Source organism: Motacilla alba, chromosome 3, assembly GCF_015832195.1.
Source record: "Motacilla alba alba isolate MOTALB_02 chromosome 3, Motacilla_alba_V1.0_pri, whole genome shotgun sequence".
NCBI classification, from domain to species: domain Eukaryota; kingdom Metazoa; phylum Chordata; class Aves; order Passeriformes; family Motacillidae; genus Motacilla; species Motacilla alba.
In genome coordinates this window covers 84,220,390-84,235,817 of record NC_052018.1, presented here as the reverse complement: position 1 = coordinate 84,235,817, position 15,428 = coordinate 84,220,390, and the positions used below count along the sequence as shown (strand labels likewise).

Here is a 15,428-nt window from a genome sequence, read left to right as displayed (position 1 = left end):
CTGCCCTCAAGGGAGTCAATAGCTAATCCAAATTTAGTGTCATCTTAATATTCCTTAGTGTCAACTTAGTATTCCCTCAAGTCCTGTATCCAGGTCATTTAAGTCTTTAGTATTGGATGGCCAGACATTTTAACAATGAAAAATCAAACCTTCAAATTTTAGAGAAGTAGATCTCTGCTTATTCAAAGCAGTACTGTCCAAGAGTGATATTCCTTCCTGAGCACAGAAAGAGAAGTTTAATTTTCATAGTATCTCATGGTTCATTTACACATCTAGAGAGCATTCATGCAGACTTGTAGCATAGGCATATAGACCTACGCATACTAAAAGACAATAGCTGTTTTTTTCTGATCAAACTAGTTCCTAAATCGTGTGATGTCTCTACAGTTGGTTGTGAATGTTGCAGAAGGAATTCAATCAACAGCAGATATCTGTAATATGAGGATTTTTTCATGCACTTTATTTAAGGCTGAGGGAAAATGTCTGTTTTGAGCTGATTACATCATTATACCAATTATATATATTCAGGTTGTGTTTTAAATTGCTGAGCAATTTAAGAAGCAGCCTTGGGCTTATCCACAACAGTGAATATATGCTGCATCTTCACGGGAAGCTATTTCAGATTTTACTGGGTTGCTAGTACGTGTCTGACACTCAAGGAATCACTTCTCAAAGGTTTGGTAGATATATTACAAGTAAATGTGAATCAAAAAATGTGTCATACACTCATTCTTACTCTGACTTGTTTCCATCACCCTGAAATGTTTATCTGCATGGCCTGAAAACATGGTAGCCTATCTAATCAGCTTCAGCATAGTGATTTTTAAAATTTTATTTCATTTTTAATTTTGTATCATATCTGTCAGATTCTTAATATCAGTCTGTCTCATCTGAGCAGAAGTTACACAGCACTATGTGCTCAATGCCAGGACAATTTCTTGGGTAAGAGCAAAATTTTAAGTTTCTGAAACTGAAGTATATAGTGAGCCCTGGAACTCAATATTTAATTTTATGTTGGACAGCTCTGGCCAGAAGAAATGTTATAAAATAAGACTGGACATCAAATTGTTGCATAGAAATTACAAAGCCATGAATGCAGTATTGTAACAGAAAATAACACGTTCATCCGAAACTCAGATATAGTCTCTCTCTGCTCAAAACATTTACTGAGACCAGTGTCTTATTACCAGAAAACTTGTTGGGGGGAAAATCTTTTGGTTTTGACTTTGCTTATTTGTGCTTTTAAGAACCCTTTATTTATTTTTTATCCTTCTTAAATTTGCATATTTGAAAATGTGAAAAGGATAGGAGCTGTATACAAAGCTGTTTCTCAATTTTCCTTATTCTTTCTCTTCACAATAATTTCTAAGCAATAATCAAGAGATAAGTGGCATTTAGTCATATAAGCATCCAGAGCACTAAATTCACAGATTATGGCTCCTTATCCATATGGCATTGCTTTTCAGTCATGCTTTTTGGACCAGCTTAATATTTAATTCATGAACAAATAGATGTGATAAACAACAGAACAATCGTTTCCAGATGTGCTTCATTTCTGTTTATTTTCTAGCATATGAAGATAAACAGAATATTTGTTCACTTAGGACAATACCTAAAATAGCACTCTGGCATCTAAGATATAGCTTAAGTGAAATTTAGGTACCTAAATTCAGGAGAGCTATCCAGGAAAAACAAAACCAAATAAATCCCCCCAAAAAAACCTGTTCACTTATTTCCTGAATGCTACAAACTGCCGTTGCTACAGCACATACAGAAGTGCTACTTTATTGGCTGAGCTGCCTATCCACTTCCCATGGAGTATCCAGACATAACGTGGACTTCTGCTGAAGTCCCTTGGAGTATGCTTGCTGCTGTATATCCATGGTTGGCTAAAAATGCCTCATCAGAAATAAGTAGTGACAGCCAACCTTGGGACACAAAAATAAAGGTCCAAGCATTTGTTTTTAAATTCAGAAAGCATTGGTTCTGATTTCCAATTTCAAGGAAATGCTGAGCTGCAGTCCCGAGCTGTTAGTGTTTTATGTTGGTTATCCTAGATGCTCCAGTGTTGAGTATCTGGACTTTTAGAAAAAGTGTTGAAGCATTCCTTTGTAAACGCTTCAACAATTAAGGTCTATGTAGCCTATGTTAGTTTGTACTTAGAGGAAGGTAAAGGTCCAGAATGATGTCAGCAGGAAAATAAAGTCAGTTTCTCTATAGTTTTGCTGTTTAACCCTACTGAATCTTTTTTGTTGTTCTTTAGCAGCCAGAATGTATTAAAGGCTATTTGAAAAAAAAATGAAAAATCTGGGATAAAGGATGCTTTGGAAATGCAAGCCAAACAATAAACAGGAATGTCCTTCAATCATAAAGTCATCATCTTGTGAGAGGACAAAAGTAATCTGGCCAGAATTAACAAGAACATGAAGAAAACGGGGAGAAAACTTAATATGGAGGTTAGAAGTAAATGCATGGAAATGGGTTGAGAGTTTAGAGGACTGTATATTGAGTAGCTCAATGAACCACAAGATGTTTGAGTCCAACGTTTAACCAATACCCATCTCTTCAACTAGACCATACCACTAAGTGCCATGTGCAGTTTTTTCTTGAATGCCCTCAGGGATGGTGACTCCAACACCTCCCTGGACATTCCATTCCAATGCCTGAACACCCCTTCAGTGAAGAAAACTCTTTCTGGGAAGTCAAGTACATTGTCATCCTGTAGCCATGACTGGCAGAGACTGCTATGTCATAAGCTTTCTGTCTGTAAATTTGATCATGCTTGAAGGTATTAAATGTGTCAATAAAACTTATTGTTGTCTCAACTGAGTATGGCAAGGAAGGGAACATGCCCCAGTCAGATATTTTAAATAGTAATCTCAAAATGTGCAGTATCCTACATAGTAGTAAAATGTATCCATTTGAATCTGGGATATTTCAATTCCAAGTAAGGAGATTATATTGGGAAAACTGTGTATTTCCATGTGTGTTTGATAATGTGCTGAGCTTAGGCTATGGTTTGCAACTATGAATTTGTGGAAGTCAGGGTTGTGCTTCAAATTCTAAACCTGTTGTCCTTCCTGGGAGCTCCGACTGCAGAGCTCTATTAAATCCCATCAGCTTCCTTGCTCCCAATGGTCTGGCCCATCTCTTTGATTGCAGTTACTTTCTCCAATCTTTTCTTCCCAGCTGGCAAAAGAGAGTGTTTACTTGTATTTCAGACATTGTAGTTGAGTTGATGATAGGGTCTCATCTTAAATTGCTGGTATGCTTGTGCTGATGTGCCAAATTCTGTTGCTAGAGCAGCCAGAACATGGGCAGACATTTCCTTCTGCACTCTCTGCTGTGGGGCAGTGACCTTTGACAGCAAACTTTGGGATGGAGGGAAGGGAAAGAGAAGAGGAGAAGGAAGAGGCAGTAAAATCTTAAACTGCTGCAGAAGGCAGAAATTTGCTGCAGCAGGTTATACTCTACAGTACTCTTGTTACCTGAGGTATTGTCACCCATATATTTTTAATGCTGATGAGGGCCATATTTAATACCTGGAAAAATGCATGTGCATCAGAGAGGCCCTGAGCGTTGCAATAATATGTTTTCCTCCCTGATGCCACCAAGGGTTTTCTGAAAATGAGAAGCTATCAAATTACATGGGGATTTGGCCAACCATGTATTCCAAAATTAAGCATTTCCATCAGACATAGCGTTGAGCCAGTTTACTAATGCAGACTACTTTGTCTCTGCACATTGTCTTAATAGAGCCAACTGACATGTTTTTGCCATTGGAGAAGGACAAAGTTTGAAAAGAAAATTCAGAATTTGTCCCAAATATTTCTCTGGGTCAGAGAAAGACTGAATGGTTTATTTGTTCTTAGTGCTGCAGGATTTTGCATTAGAATGGAATATTTTCTTTTATTCCATGACTTTTCTTGTCAGATACTTTTTATCATAGACTGTATTCTCATACAATTTCATCACCAGATTTTAAAAAAATATTCTAACACATCTGGTAAAATTTCCTATAACTATCTCTGTTTAATCTTTTCAGTTTGAGAAATTATTCCGTTTGAAAATCTATGCTTGGGTTCATGTCTCCTATTTTCAGGAATACTTTGTAAGCTGTTACAACTCTAACCTCAAGCGCAGTTAAAAATATATCTGTAGCAAGTTCGTGGAAGTTATGTGATTGCTACCCTCTTTGTTTCTGATTATTTGCTGAATATGCATCTTTAATTTCTGCTCATTCAGCAGGACTTCTTATCTGATTCGAGTGGGTGCATGCAACTTCATGAATCAGATTTAATGGTTTCAGAGTCTTCTTCAGGTTTTCATAGTTGAGTAGTAGCTGAGTCCAACAGCAAATATTAGGGGCATTGCATTACAAAAAAAAAACCCCACTTATTTCCTGTCATGGTTTAAGCCCAGGTGACAAAAAAGCAACACACTTGCTCACTCCCTTCTGGTGGGACTGGGGAAAGAATCAGAAAAGTAAGAGTAAGAAAACTCATAAAACTATATAAGGATAGTTTATTGGGTAAAGCAAAATGTGTATGCAAACAGAATAAGCAAAGCAGAAAAAGGAATTCCTTCACTCCCTATTGACAGCCAGATGTTCAGCCATCTCCAGAAAAGCAGAATTCCTTCACTCCTAATAGTGACTTAGAAAGACAAATACTGTCACTCCAAATGGCTCTGCTTCATTCTTGTTCCCCCTAGCTTTTTTTTAACTAAACGTGATGCCACATGGTGTGGAAGATCCCTTTGGTCCACTGGGGTCATCTGTCCCAGCTGTGGTCCATGGCAGCTTCTTGTGCACCCCCAGATTATTGACTGGTGAGGCAGTGTGAGAAACAGGGAAAAAAAAAAAGCAATATCTAAACCATATAGCATGAGTAGGGACCCAATATCCCTGGAGGGTGAATTCCAGGAATCAGATGCCCTGGATGCATAGGAGGATGTTCTGCTAGATATTTTATGTAACACCAAAAATTATTTAACAACAAAGAAAGTGAAACATACAGCATCCTATTTGAGGTGTGAAGGTTTCAGGATCTCCATGATGAAAAGATGCATTAAGATAAATGCAGGCTTGAAAAATGTAAAATAATAGAAAAATACTAAAAAATAACAAGAGATGAGAGGTCATTAAAAAAGGCTTTAGCCTGTCAGTTCTTGAGTTAGCGGTCTTTGAAACCTTACAATAGTATTATATTGAGGATTTAATAAAACATAAGAGAAGTTTTAAAACCTGTTATGTGGACCCAAACAAACCAAAAAAACTCTTTTAAATCAGTGGGGTTTTTTTAATTGTAACATTTTCACTTTTGTATTGTCCCAAAGCATATTCTTCAGGTCAAAGCATTCCTTGTCTGTAATACATTGGAAGATAATTTCAGATCCTTGAAACAGTCTGGGACAATGCAAAGACAAAAAGTTAAAGGACAGCCATATTATTCAAGTTATGTATTCTGTCCTATTTAGTCACCAAATGGGATACTTTTCTCTGCTTTACATCACTCTTGATTAGATTTCTCTATTCCATTTTATCCTCTCCATCTCCCTCCTTGCTTTTTTCTCCTGTCACAAAGCCGAAGTTCTGTGTTACCGGCTCATCTCTTTTCCATACCTACATGTCTCCAGAAATGCAAGCCAAAACCAACAGATTTATCACAGCCTTAATGACAGCTGGCTGCATGCTGAGTGAATTCTTAAATTCCACAAAACTACTTTTCTTGCCAAAACATGTGGAGTTGCAGCAGTCAACATTTTATTGGGACCGTTATCTCCAGATGAAGAATGACTCTGCTGGAAAAAATTATTTGGTATCAGCTATAGACCTATTTTTACCTTCTTGTTTGGTCAAACTTCAGAAAATATAATTAGCCATATGTTGAGTGATGTTCTCCACGTCTTAAATTCAATTTATGCAAATGACATTTAAGTGCTACCTCTTCCACAATTTTACTTAGAAGTAATTTACTGGTTACTTAGAATCAGAACACATGGTAGGGTTTTTTATGAGAATGTGATTCTTCATATTTCTTTGGGTATATATTTGTGCTTATGAAGATTACAGAACTGGCAGTACTTAAGACCAAAATCTTCCTTTAGTTTATATGGGAAGATTTGTGCAGGCAACGGTACTGGAATCATCCTCTACTTCTGTCACTTATGAACTTCAAGCCTAGCACTGAGCCAATGGTGTTCTCAGAGGCAGAAAAGTAGAGCAGGTCAGAAACATTCATTCTCCCCCACAGGTATTTATAGTGAAAACAAAACAAGATTACTTTAATTAAAAACATATACAGAAAATCTTAAGGGTTTGTCAAAAATAAGAGCTTCTAAGTGAAAACATTTTTTCCCCAAATTAAATCTAAACAAACTGTCAAATTTCAAATTGGACTAAAACAAATTGAAAGATTAAATCATATCTGTTTGGCTAAGTATTGGTATGGAATTATAGTCAGGTGCCTCATGATACTACCATGTCCCCCAAATCTGAAATTCTTGCTTGGCCTACTTTTCCCATAGTACAATTTCAGTTTCTCCTCAGGAAGTTTTCTGGGAAATGAAGTTCAGTTTTTGCTGCCCTGAAAAGGCAGTTCGAACTATGTGAATTGGATAAATGTCACCTTTCTATTTCTATTTAAAGAAGAAAAAGAAAACTCTTTTGGCTAGAAGAATAGTAAGGCTGGAGTTTTATTTTTCTAGTCGGTGGAGAAGTTTTCTTTGGTTCCGCTCTGATTACAGGTGGTCTGATTCAAACTTCTCACTCTTTCACAAAGCTTCCAAATAGAAGAAGTTTTCTTGCAACATCATGGTCCATGTCATGGATGGAGCAGAAGTGTACAAAGGCTAGAGTGAAGGGAAACAAGAACATTTGGGGTAGCTTTCACACTACTGAATGGTCTGACAAAGCTCACAATACAAACAGAGCTTCTGCAGCCTCTGTGGTTTCTATCCCAGCTGTGCTCAGACTAAACTCTATGTAATTGAAAGTCAAGCCACTTGCCTATGATCATTTAAAACCCAGTCCCAATGTTCTTGTGTTTCCACATTTTTGTACTGATAGCAACCTGTTGTTTATCTGCTTGATCTTACTCTCATTGACTTGTTTGGCCTGCTTTTTTTTGGTTGGCCTTATTGCCACTTGAAATACAAAGCATTTAGATTGCTGATGATCTGTTTCAAGCAATGTTAAAGGAGGCATAACACCATTTATTGACAAAATTGAGAACTGTATATCACCCTTATTTTCAGGTGGCTCTTGATGAAAAGCCTGTTGCCCCTCCTGGAACCATTTTTTTCCAAATGACAGTGGCACTTGCCTTTTGAGGCTCACAGTGTTTAAGAGAGTTTCTGATCCCTTACACAAAGATAAATGTATAGATTGTTTCTGAGGCACCTCTGTTAATGGAAATCCATTGGAATGAGTTTCAAGATTACTACAAATTGTTTCATGGCTGTCTCATGGCTCAATATTGAGTGAGTAACATCACACTGTGTGAAACAGTGCCATAGAATACAAGGATCTAAATAGTCAGAATAGCAAAAAGAAATTTGAGGAAAAAGTAGCATGTTTAATCACATTTTATTGAGTATTGAAATCAACTGAGTTGCTTTATAGAGCTTTCAAAGCACAAATTGCAAGAATTTTGATCATTCAACTGGGTTTTTATCAGTAAAAATTAGTAATCAAGGGTGTTTTTTCTATAGTTACAGGAATCAGATTATTTACCTGAATGTGTTTTTTTTTGGTCAAGTGTTGATACAGCTGAGATGGAGAATTTATTTGTTTTTATAGCAGGGTTAGATGAAGTTGGCTACTTCATTTAACCTCCTTCTCAGTAGCTGAAGGCTTTTCCTAATTTTACAGATTACATTTTCCTAATTTTATAGGTAATTTTAATCACAGAAAAAGTCATTGGTTTAATTACAAGTAATAAAACTTCCTCTGCAGAAAAATACAGCTCTGTCTATTTTGTAGTCGAAGAGTAGGTAGAGTGTTTTCTTTTGTTTGTTTTCTATAGACATTCAAAACAACAAAACTTGACTGTTATACTGCAATGTATTTGAAATAATACATTTTCTACAATGCTACCAAATACTTAACAACTATTGTCATAATTTCCAAAGGAATTAAATTTGTTATGGTTCTTTTTTGCTCACAATTAGAACAATCTAATTCTCATGACCTATGAATTTAAATGTTTATTTATATTCTCTGGTTGTTAAGCATTCGGCAACTTTTAACTTGTCTCTGATTAGCTTACTCTGTAAGACTTCAATTGTAAGCAAAATGATATTTTTAATTCAAAATGCACACTAATATGATATAGATAATCACAGGTCTAGAGGGAAAAAGTGAATCCAGCATGGATTTTTTTCTTTCCCTGTTATCCAGATTTTCAGCTCACCATATAATATACAATATAATAATATTATGAACAAATCTCTGCTTGGAAATTGTTTTAGTATGAAAACTTGAGAGACATAGTTCTATACCCCTTCAGAATACATTTACTCCTGAAATTCCATATTTAAGGTTATGTTATTCCTTTATTGGTTCTATTAATGTCTTTGAATAATGACTTCCCATGTGGCAATCTAATTATTGTTTGGAATAATTGGGAAACTGGCCCATTGTCATAGATCAGGTAGGAAATTGATAAAAGAAGGATAAAAATGAGTTATATGGGGTCTTGGAGTCTAACTAGGACTGTGGATAATGGAATTGGTTAATTTTTGATTGAAAACCAATGACATCTACACAGAGAGTTCTGCTGAGCAGTTGCCATGACTTAGGAATATTACTGCCCAACTCAGTGCCCCCACCAAGACTCTCCAAACCACACACTGCTGTCTCTCACTGCCCTGTTCTCCCCTCCCCTTCCCAGCTGTGGTGGGATGGAGAGAATTGGAAATAAGAAAGGCAAAGATCACAGGTTGAGATAAAAACAATTTACTGCAAACAGCAATGAGACAAGAAAGTGAACAGTAACAGCAACAATGTTAATGACAGAGGGTACAGGAAAAGAAACGACTCACACAGAAAACCTCCTCAATATTGGAAAACATAGGATGGCTCTCTCTGCCATGTTTTCTTGATCCTTCTCCTGAGAAGAGTGTCCCTTTCCCCTGCCCCCAGCAGTGAGGTGAGGTAGTACAGAATAACCTCATGATCCCCTCCCAGCTACTGAAAAAATTAACCCCAGCCAGAACCAGGACAGTAGTAGAACTTGCAGAAGCTCTAGCACGTGGGATATTTAAAACTGAACATGACAGACAAGAAAAAATGGATTTGGGGGAATTAGTTTTTCACTGGCAAAGGGGTAGACTAGTGACCTACTGTCTCATAAGCACCTTTAAGTCTGTTTGAACAAATACTTGGAATTCCATATGTCCTCTGGTCCCATTTGGACTTCTTTTGTATCTAATGATCTAGGAGTTTGTTATCTTGTGAAAATGCTTGACAGTAAATGCTTAATTTTCAGTCTTTGTTACTGGGCAATTAAATCTCAGTATTTGTAGAGTCACATTGTGCCCACTTGTTTACTTGCAATAGAGAGAAGGACTCAGAAATCTACTTGTCCCATGGATCACAAAAACCCCTTAAATTGGCCAACAGCACAGGGAGTTTAAAATGGTTGGAAATATGCAATGACTTCATTGATTTTTAACATTTTGAATTCTGACTAATTGCATTTTGTGTCTTTTACAGACCATCTGAAAGGAAAGATAATCCAGAGGCAGATACAGAGAGCAGCTCTAGGTAAGAGTGTAACATTTTAGACGGGATACGACAGGGACAAGCTCTCTCCCAGGGCTGAATCTGCTTGGGAGACAGGTTGCATTTTCTATTACAGATTTTTTGCCACAGTATTTCTACAATAGTCCATGCCACAAAGAACATGTGAACTTTGCCTGAATTTTGACTCATAAGGCATTGAATTTTATGTGTGGTGAGAAAAATAAAACACAATTCTTACAGATTTGGGAGTTTGGTTCCTGATTAGTCTAATCTGAATTCCCATTAACAGACGTTGATTTGTCCTGAGGCTGAGCTAGTAGCCCTGTTGCCACAATCCAACATTCTTTTTAATTTTTCCCATTCCAAGGGGTTCTGAAGGCATATACAGTTCATTTCTCTCACAACTAGTTATTGAAATTGAGAAGTTATTCTTGCAGCTTCTGTTGACACAGCTGTAAAGCTAAAATTGTCTGTGTAAGTTGTTCACAAAAGTGTAAATTTGGTTTAAGATGCTTTAAGCTGACTTCACTGACTTTGTACTGAAATGGCCTAGGAGTGTTCATAAGAGAATTCTACTTTGGGGACAGTAAACTTCCGCCAAAATTTGACAGAAAACCTCTGGGGCAATCAGTTTAAATCCCTCCTCATTTAGATCCATAGAAGAATCTCAAAATGTACCTTCATGGACCTACTTCACATAAAAGATGGAGCTAACTTGGACCAGATTGCAGCTGATATGTGTATTTCTATGTATACATAACATAGAGAACATTTATCTCTTAGTAAGAGAGAGAAAATTTGGGGACTATCTTTTCTTCCAAAAGTCAGGTGAGTTAGTTACTTCAGAATAACAAAACTGTTTCTGTTTCTAATTTACCCATGCACCTCAAGCTTTGGTGATAATGTTATTGTTTCGTACCTTTATCATTTTTTAATTTTGATTTAAAAATCAGCACTAAAAACAATTTTGTCTGTCAATAAAGCCCAGGAATCAAACTCAGTTGATTTTTATCAGGATGAGAAGGGGAAGGGAAGGAATTGCTGATCTCTTCTTCCTGTTATCCAGTGACAGGACACATGTGAAAGGTTTAAAGCTGCATCAGGGGGGTTCGATATGATATTAGGAAAAGATGCTTTACCAAGGACAGGCTTCCTTGACAGGTGATCAATGTCCCATACCTGACTGTTGAAAAAGTATTTGAGCACCCTGGTTTAATAGTAATATGCTTTCATTTTTGGTCAGCCCTGAAGAGGACTAGATGATTGCTGGGAGTCCAGTCCAACTCCTCCCCTTCCCTGCCCTCCCCTTCCCTCCTCTGAAGTTTAATTTAAAGGTGCTGTCTTCAGAATAACATGGAATTTTTTTCTTTAATTCACTTCAGGTTTGAATATCATCTATTTAGTAATTTTTTTAACACTCTTACAAGTTACATCAATATGAATCATAGCGGTGTTATTTATGAGAATTCCTTATTCAATGTTTTGAAAAATGAACTAATATATTCTGAATGTGTGTTTCAGTCTGAATTATAATATCTGGTCTTGTACACTGACTTTTTTTACTACATAGAAAAATTGTGTTTCAAATGCTGTTTTCAATAACTAAGCTGTTTTTCATAACATAGGTAGGTATTATTTTTCGTGTCCTTAGGAAATGCCATAGTAGTGACTTTACCAGCTATACATTCACAGTGTGAATATTCTATTAGTAATTCACCTCATAGCAGGCAACCTCTGTGGTTTTGCCTTTTTGTTTTGAGCATTGCTGTCTGCTTATTCTCACTAAGTCTGGAATGCACAAAGTATTTTCCAGTATTTACATATTATTTTAAATACTCTGGATATTTAAACTTAATATTTATTCTATGAGTTGGGGAGTATTATTTGCCTGCCTGCCTTTCTGGATGAATGTTTTTTTCAAAGAGTAACAGGTGCCAAATCTCCCAGGAACTTCTTGATTATCAGAATATCATCAAGATATTTTTAAATGAAAACTGTGTGGTCAAAAGTCTTATTAAGGGTCTACTGAAATCCCAACATGAAATAAAACACACCATTGTTTCAACTAGAAACCAAGTTAAGTTAATATCTTCCAGCTGCCTTTTTTTTCTTCCCCTTAACTTAAAGCATTTTATGGTTAAAACTCTTCAAGAATCTATTCTAGTCTGATTTGAAAGATTGTAGATCTGTTTCCCTTATAGCTGTGCTTAAGATATGGATTTCTTTTTGAAGGAAAACACCACTACTCAGCCCATTGCTCTTAGCTATCTCTTTTAAAACACCATATGCTGGGAGTTAAAAAAGGACACAAGTAGATGGGAGGTATCATCAGAGACAAGGGATGTTCAAAGTTTGTCAGTACACTCCCAGAAACATTGAATACTTTTTCTAAATTTGTAAGGATTCATCTCAGTATGCCTTTCATTTTTATTAACTGCAAAAAATACCTTATTATGCAAATAAATTATTTTAGTTATCTTTATGGAAATCTTTCAGAGTAACACACTTAACTGCATTTTTAAGTAGGATTTAAAATTCATTTTGCATTCCTAGCTGCACTTCGGGATTATTTAAAATGGAATAATGTGCACACTGCCTAAGTATTGACAGCAAAAACACTGGGTCACAAATGTGCTTCAGGGTGGAAAAGATGGGAGAAAAGAATGGAAAGAAAAGCTTTCCCTGGGGTTTGCAGTGTTTTAGAAGAAAAGTTGGTGTTTTATCTGATTCTACTGAAGCATTATCTTATGATGCTTTAAAGTAGTATTTCTGTAAAATGCAGAGCCTGATGGCAAAACCTTTGTGCTTCTGAGGAGGTTTGTTAGGAGCAAATTACTGTGCAACTCTGTTGTCTTTGTAAAGCTACTTGAAATGAAAAAACAAAAAAAAAAAAAGGACACATGTAGGTCTTTGTAAGGAATTTGCATCCCTTGTACAGATTTCAGAATTAAGGCAGTGTTTTATCAATATTTTATTAAAAAACTTCAGCCAAACCAAATAAAAACCCCACTTGTTTTTCTAGGTTTTGTTACTTGAATTTTAGAAATAAGATTCTGCATTTCTCAGGTTATTCAAAGAGCTGTTCCCAAGTTCTTTTTTAAGTAAAATTCCCTTGAAAAACTGATTCCTCATAAAAAATAAAATTACGAGGTGAGTCAGAAGCAACAGATATGTTTCAATCCCTGAAAGTGCATACAAGTATTTGATTTGGTGTGGCAAATGCCTGCAAGCAAAGATTTTGACATGTTATTTTTACGTTTGGATTTGTAACACATATTTGGTTTTAAACAAATATAGGAAAATTCCTGCTTATCTTTCTTCCCTTTAGAGCTTTAGCTGTACCATCTTTTCCTACATTTTCAAAGCTAGATGCCTGTTCTAAAGATGTTAACATCAGTCTATGCCCTTTTTCATTCCTTGCTGTGTGTTTCTTTATAGCATGTTTCATTCTGGTTACTCACCTTTCCTTGTCTAGAAGTGAATGAACATGATCAGCACAGAGTACAGACAGTGCTGTATTATGAATGCATCAGGGCACTCCCGCAGGAGTATTCCAGCCAGTCTTAGGAAAGGATTTCAAGCAATGATTCCTCCAATACTTTGATGCTGCCACTACCACATATCCAACACCGAGACGCAAATATGTCATTTGACAAATTTCTGCATATCAGAAGAGTTACAAAGGGGAGCTCCTGCTCCCAGTTGTCCAGTGTCAGATCCCAGAAACAAAGAATTGTTTGGGTTGGAAAGGTGGTTTAGTCCTCGAGCTATAGGGAGGGACATTTTTCACTATATTAGGTTGCTCAAAGTTCCATCCAACCTATCATTGAACCATTCCAGTGTGGGTCATGCCACTAGAAATGCTGGTCCACCATGGTTTGTACCTGCTCTGGATATAAGATATGTTCAGGAGAAGTGTATGGTAGTCCTCTCTGCAACCATTGCAGCCTCTTCTAGACATATATAACATTAATTAGTCCAATAATTATGACTGTCTTGAACTCATCTGCTATGATCTGTGTGAATGGAAAGCACATAGCACTTCCAAACTGCTGGTTTGCATCAGAGCTAATCTGTTCTTTAAATAAATCCATATTTAAATAAAATGAGCTTGGTTTCTTTCACTGTTTTGCATCTTGTAACTGAGATGACATTTAACTTTTTTCATATGAAGCAGAAGGGTCTTGATCTGTACTAATGCCATGAAATGAAAAGACACAAGTGTTTTCAATCACAAAATGACAGAAGCTGAGGAAACTGGCAGTTTGTGTTTTCCCACACAGATCCAGCATAGTCTATGGAGAATAATAGATGGCCTCTTTTAAGACCATCATTCTTGGTGATGAAAAATGATATCTTATGTATGGGTTAAATAAAGCACTTTAGAGAAATAATCTGAAGTCCATCATTTCAAGGAGGTGGTGGTTTGTTTTTTTTGCTTGGTTGGGTTTTTGGGTTTTGGTTGTTTGTTTTGGGGTTTTTTTGGGAGGGGGTGTGTTGTTTTGTTTGTTTGGTTTTGTTTGTGGTTTGTTGTTTGTTTGTTTGTTTGTTTGAAAGAGATAAGGCAATGTCCCCAGTACTACCAGGCATCCAAGGGCTAAAATATGCTAGAGAGCAGTGTGGTCAGTTTACAATAGCCTCAGAATAAGGGAAAGATTTCTCTTAGGAATACACAATTTTGATATTCACCATCTTTCTGTGTGTTACGTTCTTCTGTATATTTGCCCTTGAAATGTCAAACACCAGTAGTGGTTTTGTAGAAGTTCTTGTGCATGCAGCTCACTGATTTTTATTCCTACGGTGACCTCTAGTGGCATTAAGGCCATTTTCATTAGGGATGAGTTTACTTTCTTTAGTCTGTTTCAAAGGAAATAGGAATTCTGAGTGACAGGAAGCTGGTAAGATTGTGCTTGCTAAAAGGACGTTTATTTTTCATTGTTGCTAAGATAAAGATACCAATAGCACAACTGGATGAAAATTCAAAACCAGTACCTCTTTGCCTTTATTAACAAGTTTTACTCTGCGAAAGATATAGGTACTTTTTAATTTGCTTTGTACAATTATTGTAATTTATTAGGTACTTTTAGAAATATTTACCAAAGTGTTTTTTAATGAAATGCTTGAAACAGTTAGGGACAAATAATTTGGAAAATACACATAAGCAGTTGTTTGGACATTACAAATTGTTAGACTATATCCTTTGGTAACTGTGAAGCTACACAGTGCAACAAACTTACTCTCTTAGTTTTGCATGCTATTTTGTGCTTCAAGTCAGATAGTTTATGGCTGAAACTGTGAGGTCTTGAAGAGGTTTTTTTTTTTTTATTTTTGTATCTACTAAGTTCTTCTGTAAAGATGATCACAATCAGGAAAAAAGCCATGGATTCAAAGCAGCAGCTAGACAAGCTGCAATGATGCCCTTGCCACAGCACTTGAGGTTTCTTCTTAGGTAACATGTTTTGGGGTTTTCCCAGTATTACATAGGAACTAAGTTTAAAACTGTAGGTTCTAATAAGAAGACACTTCTTCCACCTGTCTCTCCAGGCCTCAATCACACACAGACTTTTCTTTCCAAAGGTTTCTCTACAGTCCTTCTAGAGTGTTTTTAGTGTTTGTTTGGTTTTTTTTTTTCCTGTATTTTTTCTATTACTTTTTTTAGCAGGATTTACTATGTCCAAGG

The 15,428-nt window shown here is 36.3% G+C and overlaps 1 protein-coding gene across 6 annotated transcripts in view; it reads left to right on the top strand.

Moving 5' to 3' along the window:
* The window catches only part of KIF6 (kinesin family member 6), a 154,855-nt gene that overhangs the window by 114,898 nt on the left and 24,529 nt on the right, over positions 1 to 15,428 (top strand). For all 6 annotated transcript variants that reach the window (XM_038132387.1, XM_038132383.1, XM_038132385.1 and 3 more), the window contains one exon: positions 9,719 to 9,769. In XM_038132387.1, the coding sequence (XP_037988315.1) occupies positions 9,719 to 9,769 (51 nt within the window). The remainder of the gene's footprint in view (positions 1 to 9,718; positions 9,770 to 15,428) is intronic.